The following is an 18,541-nucleotide window of genomic DNA, read 5'->3' on the forward strand; positions in this document are numbered from 1 at the left end:
GCGCCTTGTGTTGGCGGCCTCGTTCTTCAGGGTGGCCAGTGACCCAGGCAGGGCTCCCCGCTCTCCTCCCTATTCTTCTCTGGTGGAAGGAACGTCTCTCCATCATAGACATGGCACCGCGTGAGGGCAATGTGGTGTGGGCGTAGCACACGCCACCCCTTCCACACAGCAGCCCGTTTTCAGGTGGTCCTGGTGTGATATACCCCCAGTGGCCTTCCTGTGTCACATGCTGTGGTGAACCTGCAGCCCTCCTGACCTTCCCAACCCTCGCTGGGGCAGCGTAGAGCTGCCTAGGCAGTATGTAGGGGCAGGCTGGCTGCAAATGGCCTCATCAGTGATTTTCTGGGTAGGTTTGGTGGGAATGAGCTTATCCAAGAGGGTCAACTGCAGGTCACCACATCAGAGAACTGCTTACTACCTGCCCGGAGGTGTCAAACAGCCACATAACAGAGGCTGGGACCGGTTCCCCGTGACGCACAGGCTCGGGCACGCGGGAGCCATAAGCAGGCGGCGTGTCCGAGCCGGTTCTTTTCTCTCCCCCTCCTCCCCGGTGGGTAAATCCCATCAGCCGCCACCGTAAACCGGCACACGCCAGCCCTAATACCATCTCGGGTGTGCCATCAGGCTCCCATCAGCCAGGCGAGGGACTGACAGTCCTGGGAAGGACACCCCTGCGAGAGCCGGGGGGACAGCAGGGGTGGCATTGGGCACTGTCCTGGGAAGGGGGCCGGGTGGTGGGAAGAGGCCTCCTGCCTGCTGCCCATGTTCTCTGGGGATGGAGAGGCAATCCAGGCCTGAGCCGAGCTTTGTCCTGGGCTAATTTTAGACCAAGGCGGTAAGACAAGGGAGGCGCATAGAAGGGCTTAAGGGGTCCTTCTGCCCTGGTGCGGGGCAAGCCTGATCTCCGTCGTGCCTGCAGCGCCTGGTGAGCCGACGGGGGCCCGCTGCTCTCCCCGGGCGCGGGGGGCTCCCGGTCGGGCTCCGGGCTTGTCTCAACCCCCAGAACGGAGAGGAGCAGGCAGCGTTGTGGGGGTGTACGTGGTCTTTGCATCCCAGGGCCAGTGCAGCGCCCTGCTGTGGGATGCAGGGGGGACCTGGGGAGGACCCTATCGGTTGAAGGATGAGTCGGAGAGTGACCATGGAGTGGGGAGTTCCCTGCATGAGGACGTGAGAAGACAGCCTGTGTGGGTCACCTGAGTGGGGGTGACTACTGTGTGGGACAGCGTCCACGTCAGAGGTCAGCCTGGGGGATGCTGGCGCACCACACGCTCGGAGTACCTCCTCAGGCAGTGGCGACAACCCCCACCGGCCACGACTCCCCCACTCTTCCTCTCCATTCCCGCCCCTTCCCCCGCCGCGCCTCCTTAAGTGCCCGCCCCGTCCCGGCCTCCCTCCGCCCCGCCCCGCCCCGCCCCGCTCTCTCCAAGTGAGGGAATAAAGTTGCGCACCGGGGCAGGCGGCTCCGGCCGGAGCGGAGCGGAGCCGAGGGGGGTGGCGGCAGCGCGGCTAGCCGGCGGGAGCGCCGGACCATGGCCTCGGAGGAGCTGGCACAGAAGCTGCAGCGGCGGCTGCAGCTGGAGGAGAGCGGGGCAGCGGTGGAGGGCGAGGAGGAGGCGGTCAAGGGCGCGGCGGCCGCCGGGGAGGTGGAGGAGCGGAGCTGCTTGACGGCCAGTGCGGGCGCCGAGCTGAGCGCCAAGCTGTGCCGGCGGCAGGACATCAACGAGGGCGCGGCGCAGCCCCGGCGGGCCGCCGTCTTCAACCCCTACACCGAGTTCAAGGAGTTCAGCCGCCGGCAGATCAAGGACATGGAGCGCATGTTCCGCCTGTGAGTGGGGCGGGAACGGGGCGGGGGGCTCGCTGCCCGGCCCGTGGGCTCCGGGAGTGGGGTTCCGCGTTCCCCCGCAGCCCCTCCCGGGACCGACCCCCGGGGGCACATCTGGAGAAGGGCTGCCCGCTCTCAGCGGCATGCTCGCATTTCTCCGCGGTTTTGCGGTCGGGCTGGAGGAAGCCGCGGCGCGTTCCTAGCGCCATCTGATCCCCAGATTGTCCCTGTGTTTTGCCGGGAGTGTTCGTAGAATTTGCCTGAGGCTCAGCCCTGCGTTTAGCTCACGGCCTCTGCTCTGCCTGGGATTGGGACGGTGGCTGTTTGTGGTGGCACCCAGGAGCAATGGCTTTGCGGGACGCTCTGGGTGGGACGGGGAGCTATGAGAGCACCGCCAGTCTTCTGTCCCACGCCTTGGGGGGCACCAGGTGGGTCTGTGTGCCGGGGCCCGGCAGAGGCGCTGGACATTTGTGAAATTCGAAACAACTGTGACCCTGAACACCGCCAGCAGCCTTCTGGCCCTGCCTGCCAGTGTCCTAGTTCCGGGCAGTCCCGTCTGCCGGGCTTGGTGCTCTCTCCCGTGCACCCAAACAAAGGTTGAGCACAGCTTCCTCTTGCTGTCGCCTTCGTGGGGGCTGGGATGGGGTTCCCCTCCCAGCAGGAGAGTTTGTGTTAAAGTCAAGCTACTGCTAGCAAGAGGGAGAGCTGCTTCTCTAAGCAGAAAGGTTTGGCCTTCTCCAGGACCGTGATCCTGCCCTTTTCTCGCCTCCAGACCCTGTCCTGACTCCTGCAGTTAGGCTGTGTTGGGGTACCTTTGTCTGTGCTCAGGTTTCCCCCTGGTACCACAGACCCATGGGCTCCTGAAAAACAGTGTCCTTCCAGCCCTAGGGCAGGACACCAGACTAGGAGGGAGTTGCTGCCAGGCAGGAGGTGGCATCACCACAGAGCAAAGTGTGAAGATGTACTTCACCCTATGCAGGTGACTGAAGTGAGATTTGTAACTTGTTAGATCATTGTTCTCCTAGCTGAAAGCTGCCTTGGACGCCCTGGATTGCTGTGAGGAGATGAAGAGCTGGTTGAATGCTGCCAGCTCCCAGCGCTGCGGGGTGGTGCCTGTCCCAGGCAGGCTGTTGCCACAGGAGACCAGGCGGTGGGCTTTTGTGAGCTTACTGGAGTTCGGAGTTCTTTGTTGCACAGGCAGCGCTGTGTTGGCAGCTGGTGCGGGAAGCGAGGTGGTCCAGGCGGGACTGCTGCTCCACTCTCTCCTGCGTCCCTTTTGGCTGTGCTTAAAGGAGATCCCGCTCTATGGAAGGCCGATACATGGTGCTGTGAGCACTGGAGGGCAAACAATGCAGGCGAGGCTTGAAAGCTGTGGGTGAGAGCCTGGACTGGGCAGCGTCATTGCCTCAATAGGAAGAGGAAAGGAATGGTGGTGGTTTTGAGAAATAAAAAGTGGAAGAGCTGAATTGCGGCCTAATTTTTCAACAATGAGCTGATTAAATACCAGCCTTGTAAGCAGGAAAAGCTAGGCTTTGCAGTTGAATGCTAATCAGCTGGTCAATGTAGCTGGAAAGCATTGCATACCCTGTGAGAACTGCTGAAGCCAAAGGGCGAGGAAGGTGGGCTGCATGCTCCCGTGTTGTTTTTCTCGGACGTGCAGCCAGAAAACCGTGTCCTGGTGTTCACTGTTACAGGCAGCTGAGGTTTGCAGTTGCAGAGGATCTGGTCTTTGGTCCATCTGCTGCCAGTGACCTGTCTCCACTACTGGCTGACATCACATGCTCCATGAGGAGAGGAAATGTTCCCCTTAATTCCTGTCAGTCAGAGCTTGAGTTAATGTGATTAAGGCTTTAATTCTCTATATGGCTTATTGGCCCTAGCCACCACAACTCAGGGTCTTTCTTACATCCCTCTCTCAGAGGCTTTTTTCCTTTAGTATCTTCCCGTTGCCACAGGATGCCAGGTTTCCACTATGAAACTTCCCATCCAAAAAAATGTTTCTTATAAGTTTGGTGGGACTTCTAAATCTGTAGCTCAGACTAGATTTGAGCTTGTGGTCCTGTGCATGATGTGGGCTGGGTCATGGTGCTCCAGCTGAAAAGATGTCCTAGTGATTGCAGCTGCCCTGACTGCTTCTCAGGGCATTCCATGGTATAGATGGTGGCTATGACTGCCAGGGTGGAAGCAAAGAACTCGTATGAAAGTGGGACTTCCCAAAACACAGTGCTCCATCCGGTGCTGTGTGCTGCTGGCTATGCCAGGAACATCCTTCCATAGCAGAAATAATGCTCTTTTGCTCTGACTGCTACAGTTGGGCTCACTTTTCCCCTTTTCTTTTCCAAGCCTTCTCTTGTCAGCGTATCTCCTTTTTGGCCCCATTCCACTGGAGATGGGGTGCAGGCAGCTCTCAGGGTGGGTATTTTTTTTGGCAGAAACCAGCAAGTCTACAGCTCAGGCTAATTATAATGTGACCTAATTAAACTACCTATTCTGGCAATATGTGAGGACTGTGGTAACTGTAATAACCTTTCTTTCCCGAATTCTCTAAGTGAACTCTCAGGGTCTCTGGAGTCTCACAGCTCCCCTTGGAGCCATCTTTGTCCAGAAAAATGGCAGAGGGCACTGTGAAAGCCAGGGAGTGAGGCTCTGCCTGGCAGGAATGACCTTTATGAGAAATGTAAGGGGGAGGAAAACAGACAGCAGCTTCATCTGTGGGGTGCGAGGGAGTACAGAAATTCCAGTCTTGCTATTGCTTTGTATATCTAGGGAATTCCATGTTTTGCCCACACATTGCTGAGTGCCTTGCATCTGGCTGGTGGGAGAGGCTGTGATGTCCCCTTGCCCTCCTGGAGCCACTCAGCAGCTCCTTTGCCAGGTGCCCAGCCTCACCTGACATGGTGCAGCAGACCTGCTCTCTCCAGAGCTGTTGTGTGCTCCATGTGACCAGCTGCCTCTGGTCTTTGACTGGGTGTCTGTGGACTTCCAGTGGACAGGGAGGTTATTCCTGTGTGGACTCAGCCTGGGCCTGCAGGTCTTGCCCAACATCTTGGGGAAGATCTTAGTGGAGGAGACTCTTGTCTTGCCCTCATGTCCCTCCAAGAGCAGGAAACCTCCTTCTGCCTGCGCTGGGGAGGATGAAGCTGCAAGTGGCTAAGGAACCAGTTCTTGTCCACACCCTGGTATGGAGGAATTGTTTCCAAAGCTCTTGGCAATCGAATAGAATACTCCATTTGGAATGGACCACCAATGATCACATCTAGTTCAGTGGCCTGATTGCTTCAGGGTTGACCAAAAGTTAAGGCTTGTTATTAAGGGCATTGTCCAAATGTCTTTTAAACACTGACAGGCTTGGGAGACTGACCACCTTTCTAGGAAGCCTGTTCCAGGGTCTCAACCCTCTCAGGCTGAAAGAAAGGCTTCCTCAGGTCCAGTCTGATCTTCCTCTGAGGCGGTTTTGAACCATTCCCATTTATCCTATCACTGGATATCAGGGAGCAGCGATCAGCACCACTTTCTCTGTGTAAAGTGACACACAATGCTCAGAGGGAATAAAGTGCTACTTAAGTTTTGAAATATTTAAGAGGAGATTATTACTTCAGCATCATTATTCCAATTGCTTTATTTCAAAGCCTCAATTAGGCCATTGCAGCATACAGGAACTGCAGATCAAAGTACAGGTGCCCATAGTATGTGAAGCAAGGTAAGGTGCAGCAAACATGTACAGGAAGGGCAGGTTTTAATTTCAGCTTTTCTCAAGAAATGTAAATGTTTAAAAACTTTTCTTTGATCCTTCAGGATCTGTGTTTTTTCATTCAATTGTTTTTTTTGTTAAGTGGGGTTTCAGAGGCAGCTGGAAGGTGACTGCAGAGTCACTACAGGTGATGCAGTCCTTTGCATCGCCTTTTTCCTCCCTTCCTGCTCCTTCTTTCTTCTGTGATGTAACCCTCCAGCACCTGTGTAACACCAGTGCAATGCTTGTACTTGGGCAGTAACTGCGTGTAACAGACTTTGTACTCTTAAGCAAGTCTGTTCAGCAAGTATTCCTTCCTTCCCCCGATTTTGTCTCCTGCTTTCCTCTCCCAGTGCTTCAGCAGCCAGGCACGCTCTGCAGTCCGGGTGGAAGCAAGCCAGCCTGGGAATCTGGGTGCATCCTTGTTGCAGCAGATTTTGGCAGCCTCTGCTGTGTCTCATTTGCTGCCAGGAACACTGCTGTGGCAGCAGTGTGGCAAAGCTTTATCACAGCGGCCATGATGCCCGTACCTGCCTGCAGCACCCCAGCTGTCACAGATGGGATCTGCTGTAGCCATGGCTCCTGCTGCTGGAGTGGCCTTCCTGTGACATGAGATGTCATGTGCCTGTTGGCAGAATTCCCCTCTCTCTGTAATGCCTGCACATCACTCGGATGAGGCTTGGCTCGTGCCCCAGGGAGCTTTGAGCCTGAAGGAAGCAAAGCTCTGGTGTCATAGCAGGACAGTGGGTGATGGTGGGGCTCACCAGGCACCTGAGTGCTGTGTGCTCTTGCCGTGCCACTCCTGGAATACAGGATGAGATGGCTCCCCTGCCTGCTGAGGTGTGCTTAACTTGCCCTGCTGCTCTCTTCCAGCTTTGCCTGTGAAGCTGATAGCTGTCCATCACCAGGGCAGGGCTATGCTGCAGGCAGCTATGTGTGAGAGGCATCCGGGGCTGGCTGAGCCCAGGGTCCTGAAAGGGGGCTCCCAAAAGGCAGACAGGGGAGTTTTATGATCTCTTGAAAGGCACACTGCGTGGTCTTCGGTAGGACTGAGGTGTGCTGGGAACATCAGCTGATCAGCAAGGTGCAGTCTGCATTTTGCCCCATGGTGTTGAATGGCTGTGGTCTGCTGGGGGTGGGGGGTGGTGGGGAATGAATTGTGCTGTTTCTCGTGCCCTATAAATATGTCTCTCCCTAAATAGTCTGGCTGCACAGCAGCTGCGTGGCTGTACCCAGGTCCTAAAATAGTTCGGCTGTTTTAGGAGGCGAGGGGGCAGGGAGGGAATGAAGCAGTTTGCAGGGTGCTGCCATTGGGTTTCAGTGCTCCTCTGTCTGGCGGTCCCTGAGTGCAGGGGACTGGTAACCTGATTTCTGGGTGCTTCTGAGCACCAGCTGTACTCTGGCTCAGCATGCTCCACACCCATTGTGTGGCTGGTACAGAGTGCTGCTCTGCCAGGCCCTCTGTTGGCAAGACCCCATTTCTCACAATCCTGGCTTTGTCCTGCCTCTCTGCAGGGATGAGCCCTGAAGCTGTGCCCCATGCTTAACCCTTTCAGGGCAGTGTACTGGTCCCTGGGCCAGTGTTTACTTGCAGGTAGTATTGATAAAAGGAGTGTGAGTTGAGCACAGCAGGCACAGGCTGGGCTTGTGTCCTTCTTCTGCCTTCATTGCTGTTACCCAGAGCTTCCTTGTGGGGCTGGGCAGTGTCCCACCCCTAGATGAGCAGCCCTTGGAGAGGACTACTATTTTGCTTCTGCACCCAGCCAAAGGGCAGCATGAGCCTGCTGGGCCCCCAGAAAACCCAGCCCCTGGAGCCTCTCTGCTGCTGCACACTTTGCTGCTGTGTCTCATCAAAGGCACTGTGTCTCCAACAATGATAGCTCTGTACCCTTTCTCCCAAACTTGAAAGAAAAGCAAATTAACAATGAAATATTGCACTTGCTATGTTTCTGTGATGTCTAGGAAGTGCATCTCAGCGCTGGGCTTCGTAATGCTGTGAATGTGCCTTAATTAACTGACACCTTCCTTTCTGTGAAGAACCCACTGCATTTCTTCCTGTTGACATCCCAGGCCTTGTGACCTGATTTTTGCTCTGATGGAGGTTTCTTTCCTAGTTTTTCAGAAAGTGGGTCCAGCCTGGTGGGCACATGGGTTTGCTGGGTACAGAGAGTGCAGGCAGATTGGTAACCGTGGTTCTGTGCCAGCCTAGTCTGGCAGCTATGTCCCTGTCATTGAGTCTCTTAGCCCCTGGACCCTTAGAAACTAAGAGCTAGAAAGAGTATCAGAAATAGTTGTGGGGGTGGTGGGACTCAGGAAAGTCCTGGAGGCCACCCTAGTTTGGGGGAAAAGCATGCTGTGCCTGTGCTCGTGAGGGCAGGGGCAGAGATCTTGGCTGCAGCTCTGCCTTGTGCTGCTCACGCCTGTACGCAGTTTGGGGCTTTGTTCGTGCCTTCCTTTGCCACAACTTCCTCTGTGGCCGTGAGGTTTTTCAGCTGGAAAGGCTTTCTTCCAGGATAACCACAACTGTGCAGATCTCTGTCTGGGATGGCTACAGCCCTCATTTCTTTGGAAGAGAGCTAACAGTCAATGAAAGATGATGGGTGGGAGGATTTGACTAGCTCCTGCCCACTGGAAAGCTTCAGCACTGTGCCTAGTGTTTCCTTCTGAATGGTTGAAAGGATTTAACTCTGTCAACGTTGAGATGGTGGCAGGCTGTGTGCCAGGGCTGAGCCCAGCTTGGGAGCCCTGCCCTGTCCTCTCCTGTGAAGCCCTAGCTCTGTGCTGAACCCCGATGGCAAGACCAGGATGAAAGAGGGCTGCTGACTGTCTGATAATAGAGCGTCCATCCCTGCAGCTTTTGGACTTTGAAAGCCAGTGATAGCCCTGGTGGGTGTGAAGCTCTACGTGCTGAATGGGCCAGATGCTTTACCCACACCCACAGCAGATGTTGGGAGGAATTGGTGCACAGTCCCAGGCTGTGCACAGCAGATCACTCGCTGCCTCCCCATCCCTAAAGCACTTCTCCCCTTGCATGGGTGCTGTCTTCTGAAGAGTCCTTGCAGTCTTTGGTGCTCCACTGGAAGCATAGTCCCACTCTAGTCTTGCTGCTGGAGATGGGCACTGGTTTCCTCTGCCAGCCTGGCCCTGTGGTGCAGCCCTGGTACCACAGCCCTGGCTAGGATTGCTGTGCTCCCCTGAAACTGTCTTTCTGCTCTGCCTGGGGACACAGAATAAACAGCTACCCTGAAGCACAGTGCTTGTTGTAGTACAGGAGAGGAAAGATGTTAACAGCTAGAGTTGGGGAGTTTTACTTTCAAAGAAAAATTGCTTTCTGCCAACAGGTTCTGCTTGGTCTCTGCTCCCTGTTTCTCCTTGAAACTAGCAGGAAGCCTGGCAGCAGCTGACTCTGCATGCCTTTGCCTCACCACATTGGTGCATGGTGTAAGCTGTGTGCAAGTTACATTCGTGCTGGACAGGCAAGTGGGTGAAATGGAAATTCCACTGAGATAAGCTGAGTTTCTCCATGCTCCTTCTGTGTGGGTCATTTGGTCTGAGCTCCCCTGAGTACTTCTCTCTGTGGTGAGACAGCTCTGAAAGCTGACAGCTACTTCCTTGAGCTTAATATATCTCAGCACTGGCCATGTCATGCAGCTTCCCCTCCCCCCTGAGCTTTGAACCACACAGTGACTTTATCCACATGCATGATTCCTCTTCTGGGGAGATGAGTATGGGGATGATGATGGTTGACCCCTTCCCCTTTGTGCCCTGCAGGTATGACTCAGGACGGGATGGATATATCGACCTGATGGAGCTGAAGCTGATGATGGAAAAGCTGGGAGCCCCACAGACCCACCTGGGGCTGAAGAACATGATCAAGGAGGTGGATGAAGACTTTGATGGGAAGCTCAGCTTCCGTGAGGTGAGGGTGGCTGCAGTAACGGACAGGGATGTGGCTGCAGGATTGAAGGAGGAGGTAGATGGGCCCCGTATTCTTTGGGCTGTAGGTGGCCCTCTCCCCTCTGTGTTTTTCCAGTGGTGGGGTGCAGTGGAGAAGATGGTGAGCTTCCCCATGTCAAGGGTGCGTAGAATTGTTAACTTCCATCTCCACGTGGCAGTCATGGTACCTGATGCCAAAGTTCTCCAGCTTCCCTGCTTGCTTTGGGAGCACATTTGAGCTCTATTGCAGCTGCTGGGAGTGCTCACTGAGCTCCCTGTTGTAGCTGGAGGGTGTTATGTCCCTTCAGTTTTCAGGTCTCATTGCTTGGCTCCTGTGGTACAGCAGCTGAGGCCTCATTTCAGGTGCAGTGCCGGAGCTCTGCTTGGAACAGCTCATCTCATGGGGCACAAAAGGCTCCCTCTTCCAATTTGTATTGGGACCCTCTCTGCATCATGCAGTGACCAGCCATGGCAAGCCTTATGAGGTGTGGTCACCTCCCTGCAGCAAGGAATAAATGTGTGGATGCAGCAGTTTGGTACTGCACACTGGCTCAGCAGGGACACAGCTCAAACAGGTCTGTCTGTTACCACTGTATTGTGACAACTCTGAGGACAGGCCAGGATCCTCTGCCAGGCAGAGGAAGAGAGGAAATTTGAGCAGTCACCCGCATGCATGCAGGGGCACCCAAATCATCTCAGCAGGAAGGGGAAACCCAGGTACCAAAAGCTCCTGTAGAATCATCTCTTCCTCTCAGTCTTTGAGAGCTGGCTTGGTCACAAGCAAATGTCACACTGTGGCTTTCTGAATTAACCCACAGCCCCTTAGATAGCAAGAGGAGGGGCAGCACTGCTTATGTCTTGCATCAGTTTTGAGGGCTGTGCTGCTTCCTTCCATCCCGTGGGATGCCTGTGGTGGGCCCTGAGCAGCTGGGCTCTCTTGTTTCTGCAGGCATGATGCTCTCACCATGCCTCTTCCAGGGCAGGGCTCAGAAGGTCAAGCTCTCCATTGTGGGAGTTTGAGAGCTTTGGCAGTGCTGGGAAGGAGGATGAGCAGCCAAAGCCTGTGACTGGCTGGATCGGTTGGGGCATGAGGGGTGACCATCACTTACAGAGCTGCTGCACCATCTCTCTGTGCTGGCATATCACACCATCTTCCTCTGCTTTGGTACCCCAAGGATTTTGTTGGATTTATTTCACTGCAAGAGAAAAGACAGAGGCCAAAGACTTGGGTTCCAAGACAGGGGGAAGGATATGCAAATGTGGGAAACGAGAGCCTGTGCCTGAGTTCCCTGCTGCCCAGTTGGAGGTGAACTGGAATCCAGTGGAGCAGGAAGAGCACGTGCCCATGGCCCCAGGTCACTGATTGCCAAATCACTGCATAGGCTGAGGAGCCTTGTGTCTGTGCATTCTGGGCCACCCTTCATTCCAGGTGAAGAGCTGGGGACAGCCTCCAGGCTTGCTGCAGGGGCTCTCTCCCATGGAAGAGAATTGCCTTTTTCCTCAAGGCCCTGAAAGATGCTCTCATGTCCTAGCTTCAGTGGCATGGCACAAGTGGCAGAATAGCTCCTCTTCTGCTGCCACTTATTTGGAGCACAGCCTCCTGCAGGGGTGCCTGTGCTGCCAGCGCCTGGCATGTGGCACATGGCACCTGGTGCTGTTGCAGTGTCTTGCCAGAAGGGAAAACAATGGTCATGCAACTGCAAGCCTGAGTGGCCCATGGGTTGGAATGAGGGAGCATCACTGGCAGAGCTCTGGGGAAAAATTACACAGCAGCTTTGGCAGACACCCAAAGCTTCCTGTGGCACAGAGGAGCAGGACGCTTCTTGCCTTGCTACAGGTGTGCCCTGTCCAGCTGCTGTGTTCAGGCTGACAGGGAAGGAGGTTCCCTGGTGGGTAAGGAGACCTCAACTATCCCATAGGCCTGTCCAATCCTGCTTCTCATTGGTGGTGACAAGCAAGCATGTGGAGGGTGGCTAAGCTGCCTTGGGTCATTCAGATAATACCAGGAGAAACCTGGTTTAAATGAGTGTCTGAACTCAGTAGGGTGCAACTTTAGTACTGGAGGGCTCCTATCTGCCTGTCCAGAGAATACCAAGTCCTGGCATACCTGCCTGAACGTACTCTTCTTGTAGCCTGGCCAGAGAATTGGTGGGGATCTCTTTCACTTGCAATAGATCACCCTTTCCTACTGCTTTGAGTAGTGTCCTCCCATACCACATAAGCTGTTGCCTGGCAAGCAGGCTGCTGATGAACTGCAGGTCCTGTTAGGAAAGCTGCCTTCTACCATTGACCTTTGAACATCCACCAATACATTAACAATTAACTGTACAGGACTCCTGCCTGACTCAAGCAATGAAATTTAGGCTTAAAAAGATTAGTGGGGGGAGGGGAACCCCCCACACTTCTGACTGTCTAGTTCCATCATTACCACAGGAAACTGCAGTTAATTGCTGTGATAGTAATGTGCAATTGGAGCTGCTACCTAGAGCCCACAGAAATCCACCCACTGCCTCCTACACCCTCACCAGCTGAAATGAAATGTTGACCCACATGATGTGTTTGCTACCAGGGTTGGTGCAAATCACATCCTTATATAGTGCTGCTTTTCTGGTAAGTTGTTGCTGCAGGGCTACTGCTGCCTGTCAGTTCCACACCTTTCCTTGCACAATGTCCAGCCTGGCTCTGTGGGGTGGGTCTTGAATCATGAAGGATGTGAGAGCAGATACAATTTACCAGATTAGTGTGTTGGAAAGTGTGGGTCATGTTGTCCTCTTTGAGAGCAGAGTTTTGAAAGGTACCTACCTATATTATTTACTCTTCTTCTGTGTTGACATTTCCTTGAGACTTAGCTACACATGGTGTGTCCTGGGCGCAGCAAGGGTGTTACACAGGCTGGCAATGGAAGCTGAATGCAGATTGCTGGTGTTCTCTAGTTAGTAAGGACCAACACCTCATGGTAAGGTGGGCTGCAGGCTGTGTGCTGGAGCGATTGCTGCTGAGCTTCTGTGGGAACCAGCATGAGATCCCCTAGTCCACCTTTCTGGGTCCTTGGGACTGACATTATGCTCTGTCCACTCTAACCAGTGTCTTAATCTCAAGTTTCCTTTAAGTCAGCCTGCCCTTTGTGGCCACAGCAGCCTGTAAGCTAGATGATTGCTGCCCCATCCCTTAGTCTCAGGATGATTCACGCTCACTTGTACTCATGACGCAGTCCCTCCCCAGGTGACAGCTGTATCAGACCCCAGGACTGTGCTGCCTCCACCGCTCTTTTCCGATGCCAGGAAGTGGGACTTGCAGGGTGGAGCAGGAGGAAGCATGACTAATTCCAGCCTAGCTGCCAGCCCTCTGTGTCACAGTGCCTGGTGGTGTCAAAGGGGAACAAGCCAGAGCAGAGGGAGATGTCTTGGGGAGGATTTGGTTTCTTTCTAAGCAGGGTGCTTTGCCTGTTCAGCAGTGAACCATTTATTTCTTACATGAGTGTATTGGGTTTGGATGGCCAGGTTTTTGCAGCAGGGGGTCTACAAGGAGTGGCTTCTATGAGAAGCTTTTAGAATCTTCCCTTGTGTCTGGTAAAAAACTAAGCCAAAGCCAGCTGGCTCCAGGACGACCTTCCACTGACTAAAGCGAGCCCATCAGGAATGATAGTAATGCTTCTGTGATAACATATTAAGAAGGTTAAAAAGTTACTGTGCAGAGGTAATTATGGCCAGAGGAGAAGTGAGAATATATGAGAGGAACAGCTTTGCAGATACCTGGGTCAGTGGAGAGGGAGGAGCAGGAGGTAATCCAGGTGCTGGAGCTGAGGTTCCCCTGCAGCCTGTGGTGCAGACCATGGTGAAACAAACAGGCTGTCCTCCTGCAGCTCGTGGAGGTCCATGGGGATGCAGAGATCCACCTGCAGCCCGTGGAGGAGACCAATGCCAGAGCAGGTGATTGCCTGAAAGGAAGATGTAAACCCATGGGAAGCCCATGCTGGAGCAGGGGAAAGATTCTTCTCCCTGCACAGTGGCAGGAACAACCTGTGAAGAACTGACCATAACCCCCATTCCCTGTCTCCATGTGCTGCTGGAGAGAGGAGCTAGAGCTGGCAAGGAGGGAGGGGTGAAGGCAAGGCGTCTTTAAAATTTATTTTACTTCTCATTATTCTGCTCTAATTTTGTTAGTAATAAATTCAATTTATATCACCAAGTTGAGCCTTTTTTGCCTATGACAGTATTTTGGTTAATAATCTCTCCAGGTCCTTAACTCATGAACTTTTGTTACATTTTCTCTCCCCTATCCAGATGAGAAGGGGAGTGATAGAATGGCTTTGGTAGCCTGGCATCCAGCCAGGGTCAACCAACTACAATGTGTTTGGAAAAGTTCCCTTCCCAAGCCCTGCCTGCTTTCTGCTTGCTCTGTGCTGAGCACTCACAGGTTAAGAGGCTGTTGCATGGAGCAGTGCCTGGTGAGCTGCCTGTGCAAGAGGGCGGCCAGCAGTGCAGTCATCTCCACACCCTTCCTCATGGGAGGCCTTCCCAAATTCTTGCGTTCCCACCAGCTTCTGCGAGCAACTTGAAGCAGGGCTGGCTCAGTGTGGATGCTGGGACTCTGCTGCCCTCCTCTGGGACGGCTAGGGCTCTCCGTAGGAAACAGCAGACTCCCCAGCCTGGCAGTCTGAGAACAGCGCTAGAGATATTTGATGCTCCTGTGCAAGGGGATTTCAGGGCACCCCTACCTGGTATCTGCAGCCCTTTGGCCTGGCCTGAAGTACTTTATTGGTGCAGCTTTGTTGCTTGTGCTCCTTTTTGTACCTGAGTGGCTTGTCCTTGTGTCTGTTCTCTCTGTGTTGTTCGAAGCACTGAGACACCTCCTGGAGTCACCAAAAATAACAGGGAACTAAAGACCTCTGTGAGTACCTAGAGCTTTCACATCTTAGCCTGGAGTTCAGCTGGCAGGTGGATGGTGGTGCAGGGGTCTTTATTTTTAACCAGGCAGGTTTTATTCCTTCTTTAAAACAAAACCAAAAAGTATGCTTTTGTGGATTGACCTATAACTCTCTTTTTCTGTTTGTTTCCCTTTGCAATTCACTTCCCAATACACACTCTGCTGTAGTGACTCTGGGTTTGTTAAATGGCCATGGTCCAGTGCAGGACAGAAATTTCGCACCCACTTGGTCTGTGGACACTTGTTCAAGCCACTCTGTAACAAGGGCATGCTGTTCTCTCTAAAAGGACTGCACTGCTGCCTTGGTTCAGAGAGCCTGAGGTGAACCAGAGGTGTGTTTGCCCCACTTTCATTGTCATGGGATGTGACCTAAGTCCCTAGAACACTGGAGAAGCTGGTGGAGGGCTTGTGAATACGCCATTAGGGTGTGGGGACATAAAGAGCTGTATCTGAGCCCGTCCAATGGTTGTATTGGGCAGGTGCAGAGGTGGCCTCCTTCCTCTGACTACATAGCAGCCCAGGCTTGCTAGGAACTGTGCTTTACCAGGGCTCTGATTCCCAGGAAGCCTTCTTTTCCTGTGAGATTCCTGCTGCTTTTAGTCTGTAACAGGACTGCGTACTGAAGCACAAGTTCCTTGGTGCCACTTGGTTTATATAGACCTGGTTTCCCCTGCTTTGAAATGTGAATTCCATCCCTCTCCAGGTGATTGTGCTGTTTGTATTTTACGTTGTTTGAGCCTCAGTGAAAAACCTGAATGGTTTCCTGTCTATCTTGCTAGTTCCTGCTGATTTTCCATAAAGCTGCAGCTGGGGAACTCGAGGAGGACAGCGGCCTGTTGACTCTTGCGAAGCTCTCGGAGATAGATGTATCCATCGAGGGAGTCAAAGGAGCCAAGAACTTCTTTGAAGCTAAGGTATGGTGTGGCACAGAGGAATATGAAAAAAACTCAGCTGTAGCTGAATCTCAGCTACTCAGCTGTAGCCAAGTTTCCTTTCAAATTTTGTTGGACTCTAGCTAGAGCCTTTCTGTGGCTCAGTCAACACACCAGGGCATTGTAGCTCACGGTCTGTGTCCTGGGTCTTACCCGGGTAGAGCTGACTGGCTGACCTGTGTCCCTGTGGCTGGGACTAGGTGCCTGACCTCTTTTAAAGACAAAAGTGTCCTGAAAACTAATGCAACAGAGACAGAGTTTTCCCATTTTACAAAACCTCCTTCAACCAGAACACTCTGAGTTCAGTGGTGAACGGAGTGTTTTGGAGTATAGGATTTCAGACATCTCTTTCTCTGTAACCTTTGGAATCAGAATCATTCTGCAGGGTCCTGGGGTTGGCGGAAAGAGCTGTACGCCATCTGAAGCTGACAAAGCACCCTTTCTGAAAGCTCTCTTGGACAGAAAATAATCCTGCTTGTTTATATAAGAAGTTTTTTTCCCAAGAGCCTAACACAGCTATTGCACAGCAGATGTACTGAGATGAAAGCTGGAAAAATAGCCAGCAAGTAAACAATGTCTCTTTGATCTGCAGATTATCCATGGTGTAGTATGATGTTCTCAGATTTGGCTGTGATTCAGTGTTTTCTGCAGTAGCTTCTCCCACTGCATACTCACAACCCATGCCCTGCTGCCTGCTTATGGAAATAATGTGTGACCCAGTACTGATGGCCTTGTTTTGGTCACTTTAAAGTGACTTATTAGTAAGTGACCTTTCTTTTGTTGATGTTGAAGTCAAGGAAGGTAACAGGTATTGGGTGTAAATACCCAAGCACTGCAGTATAATTAATACTTGAGCTGTCCTGACAGAGGCTCCCAGCAAGTACTGGGAGGTGCAGCAAGCAATTCTGTGTTGCTCATCTGGGAGTAGCTCACGCTTTGGCTCTCCCTCTGATGCAAGGCTTGACACTCACTTATTTTCTCTCTGTCTCATAAAGGCTCAAGCCCTCTCCTCAGCCAGTAAGTTTGAAGCAGAGATAAAAGCTGAGCAGGATGAGCGAAAGCGGGAAGAGGAGGAAAGGAAGCACCGCCGAGCAGCTTTCAGGGAGTTAAAGTCTGCATTTACCCAGTAACCAACCAGCCAATATGCACTCTGAAATTGCACACGACTTGGTACATTTCCCAGATCAGGGCTCTGCCTCGACAGAACTACTTGGATCCTGCCTAAAACTCATCACAGCTTTGCTAGCTTTCCTTTCCTGAAAGATCCTCCTGAGCTCCTAAGGGCACAACTCTTGCAGTTACTATGCATTCATAATGATGTGAGTAATACAAGCTGTGTATGGGGTGTTTGCTCTGAACTGTTATGAGCATATCACCCTTAAGCAGAAACAGCAGGTAGCAAATCACGGGTGAGCACTGACAAGCGTCATGTTTGCCTACTTCATTCTTTCCTATACATCCTTTTTCTCTTAATCCTGTATTAATTCATTCCTTGCTTACAGGCAAGTAGTGAGGTCTTGTGTAAATCAGGGTGTACAAAGTACAGCTTGACTTCTGTATATTTGTACTGCTGTTGGGTGTTGTCACCCTTTTCTTATCCCTCAAAGCCCCGTGCCACAGGCACTGTGAAAACACTGTGAAGAGAGAAAGATAATTACTAGGTACATGGATCAAATTCACTATCATTTCCTGTAGCATTTTCTGCCACCCAGCATGTTGAAGAGTCTTCCAGTTTTTCTTCTCTGAAGTGCCATAGTAGCAGACCCTTCAATAAGAGGCGAGATTCCCCAAGACTTCAAAGGGAAGAAGCTGGCTCTCTTAAATGAGGAATAGAAAACTGGGTTGCCTGACCATTTATCTTCTTTCACATTCCATCACATGTAGTGTACTGTACCACTTCACTGTTATTTTCCAGCCTTAGGCAGCTGTATCTGTTTTTAGGGGGTATTGTCAGCTGGACAGTGCAATCAGATGGCACACTGGGGTTTTCTATTTGGATATTTGCTCATAGCCTGAATCATGAAGGTGACATTGATTTCATTAGAGGCACAAGAGAGGACACCAGCACAGCATACTGAGCAACCCCTGCTCAGAGAGCAGGGAGGTGAGCACATTTAACCAAACTGAATTTTGAGGGCTTGCATTAGACTATTAGCCATTTTCTCTTGGAAACACAGGAAACTTGCCCACAAATGTTGAGATGCCCACTGCTTATCTGGATATAAACACTGTCGGTCGTGGCAGGGGAGCTTCCCTCAGAGACCTCTCTCAAAACATGGATTTGCTCAAATTCTGCCTCTGCTCCTGCCCAAATTTGTGGTGAAATGTTAATTTTTTATTTCCAGGACAAAATTCACCAGATATCTTTTCACTTGTCTGTTTTGCTTATTTAAACTGTGAGCACTAAACTGTGAGCATGGAATAATAAATAGAAAAACCTCTACCCTTTATTTTCAGGTGAAAAAATTGCTAAACGATTAAACTGTGTATATATCTTCACAGATTATATTTTATAAATCACGCTTTTTTAGCTAAATATTTATAATTAAATGTTTTTATACTTTACAACAAAGCAGATAATTTCATCTTCAATTATTTCTCCTGTTGCTGAAATGTAAAAATAAAGCATTGTTATCTCCAGTCTTGTCTGTGGTTTATTTCAGGTCTTTGAATATAATTTTTCACAAATTACAGTAGTAATCCCCAAAGTTTGGCATCCTGACTTGGATGAGTGGGGGAAGTGTTCAACCCCTTCTTGATAATACTTCTTCTTCTGCACAGCAGTTCTGGTGTAAAAAGCCCTAATGTTTGCATTTCCTCAGAAAGGGACGTGGCTGTGTAAATACTTGAAATACTGCCCACTGCTACATGTTGACATCTGAAGGTTGTCAGCCTTTCCTTATCTTAAAATAGGCTCTGTCTCAGCCCCTGTAGTGCCCCAGCTGGGAGCTGGGCAGGTTGCTTCAGCTAGAATTCCCTTTGCATTTCCTGCTTCTGCCTTTATTTAGAGAGAAAAAAGAAAAAATACATATCTGAATATCTGGATATCTGAAAATGTGTCCAAGCATTTTGTTTCTACTGTTGCTGATCTGCTAAGCTTTTGCATGGCCACACTGAGGAGAGGGTTCAGGAGGAGGTTTAACCATGCCTTGTTTCAGGTCCAGTGATGAAATAGAAGCCATAAATATTTTATCC

At 51.7% G+C, this 18,541-nt stretch overlaps 1 protein-coding gene across 1 annotated transcript; it reads left to right on the top strand.

The window, feature by feature from the left end:
• Positions 1–1,460: 1,460 nt before the first annotated feature.
• EFHD1 (EF-hand domain family member D1) lies at positions 1,461–17,986 on the top strand. The gene is made up of 4 exons (XM_040074494.1): positions 1,461–1,825; positions 9,324–9,471; positions 15,194–15,328; positions 16,342–17,986. Exons 1-4 carry the CDS (start codon positions 1,530–1,532, stop codon positions 16,474–16,476), a joined length of 714 nt encoding a protein of 237 aa, XP_039930428.1. The 5' UTR covers positions 1,461–1,529; the 3' UTR covers positions 16,477–17,986.
• Positions 17,987–18,541: the final 555 nt, after the last annotated feature.

The sequence above is a fragment of the Hirundo rustica genome, chromosome 10 (assembly GCF_015227805.2).
Source record: "Hirundo rustica isolate bHirRus1 chromosome 10, bHirRus1.pri.v3, whole genome shotgun sequence".
Lineage (NCBI taxonomy): Eukaryota > Metazoa > Chordata > Aves > Passeriformes > Hirundinidae > Hirundo > Hirundo rustica.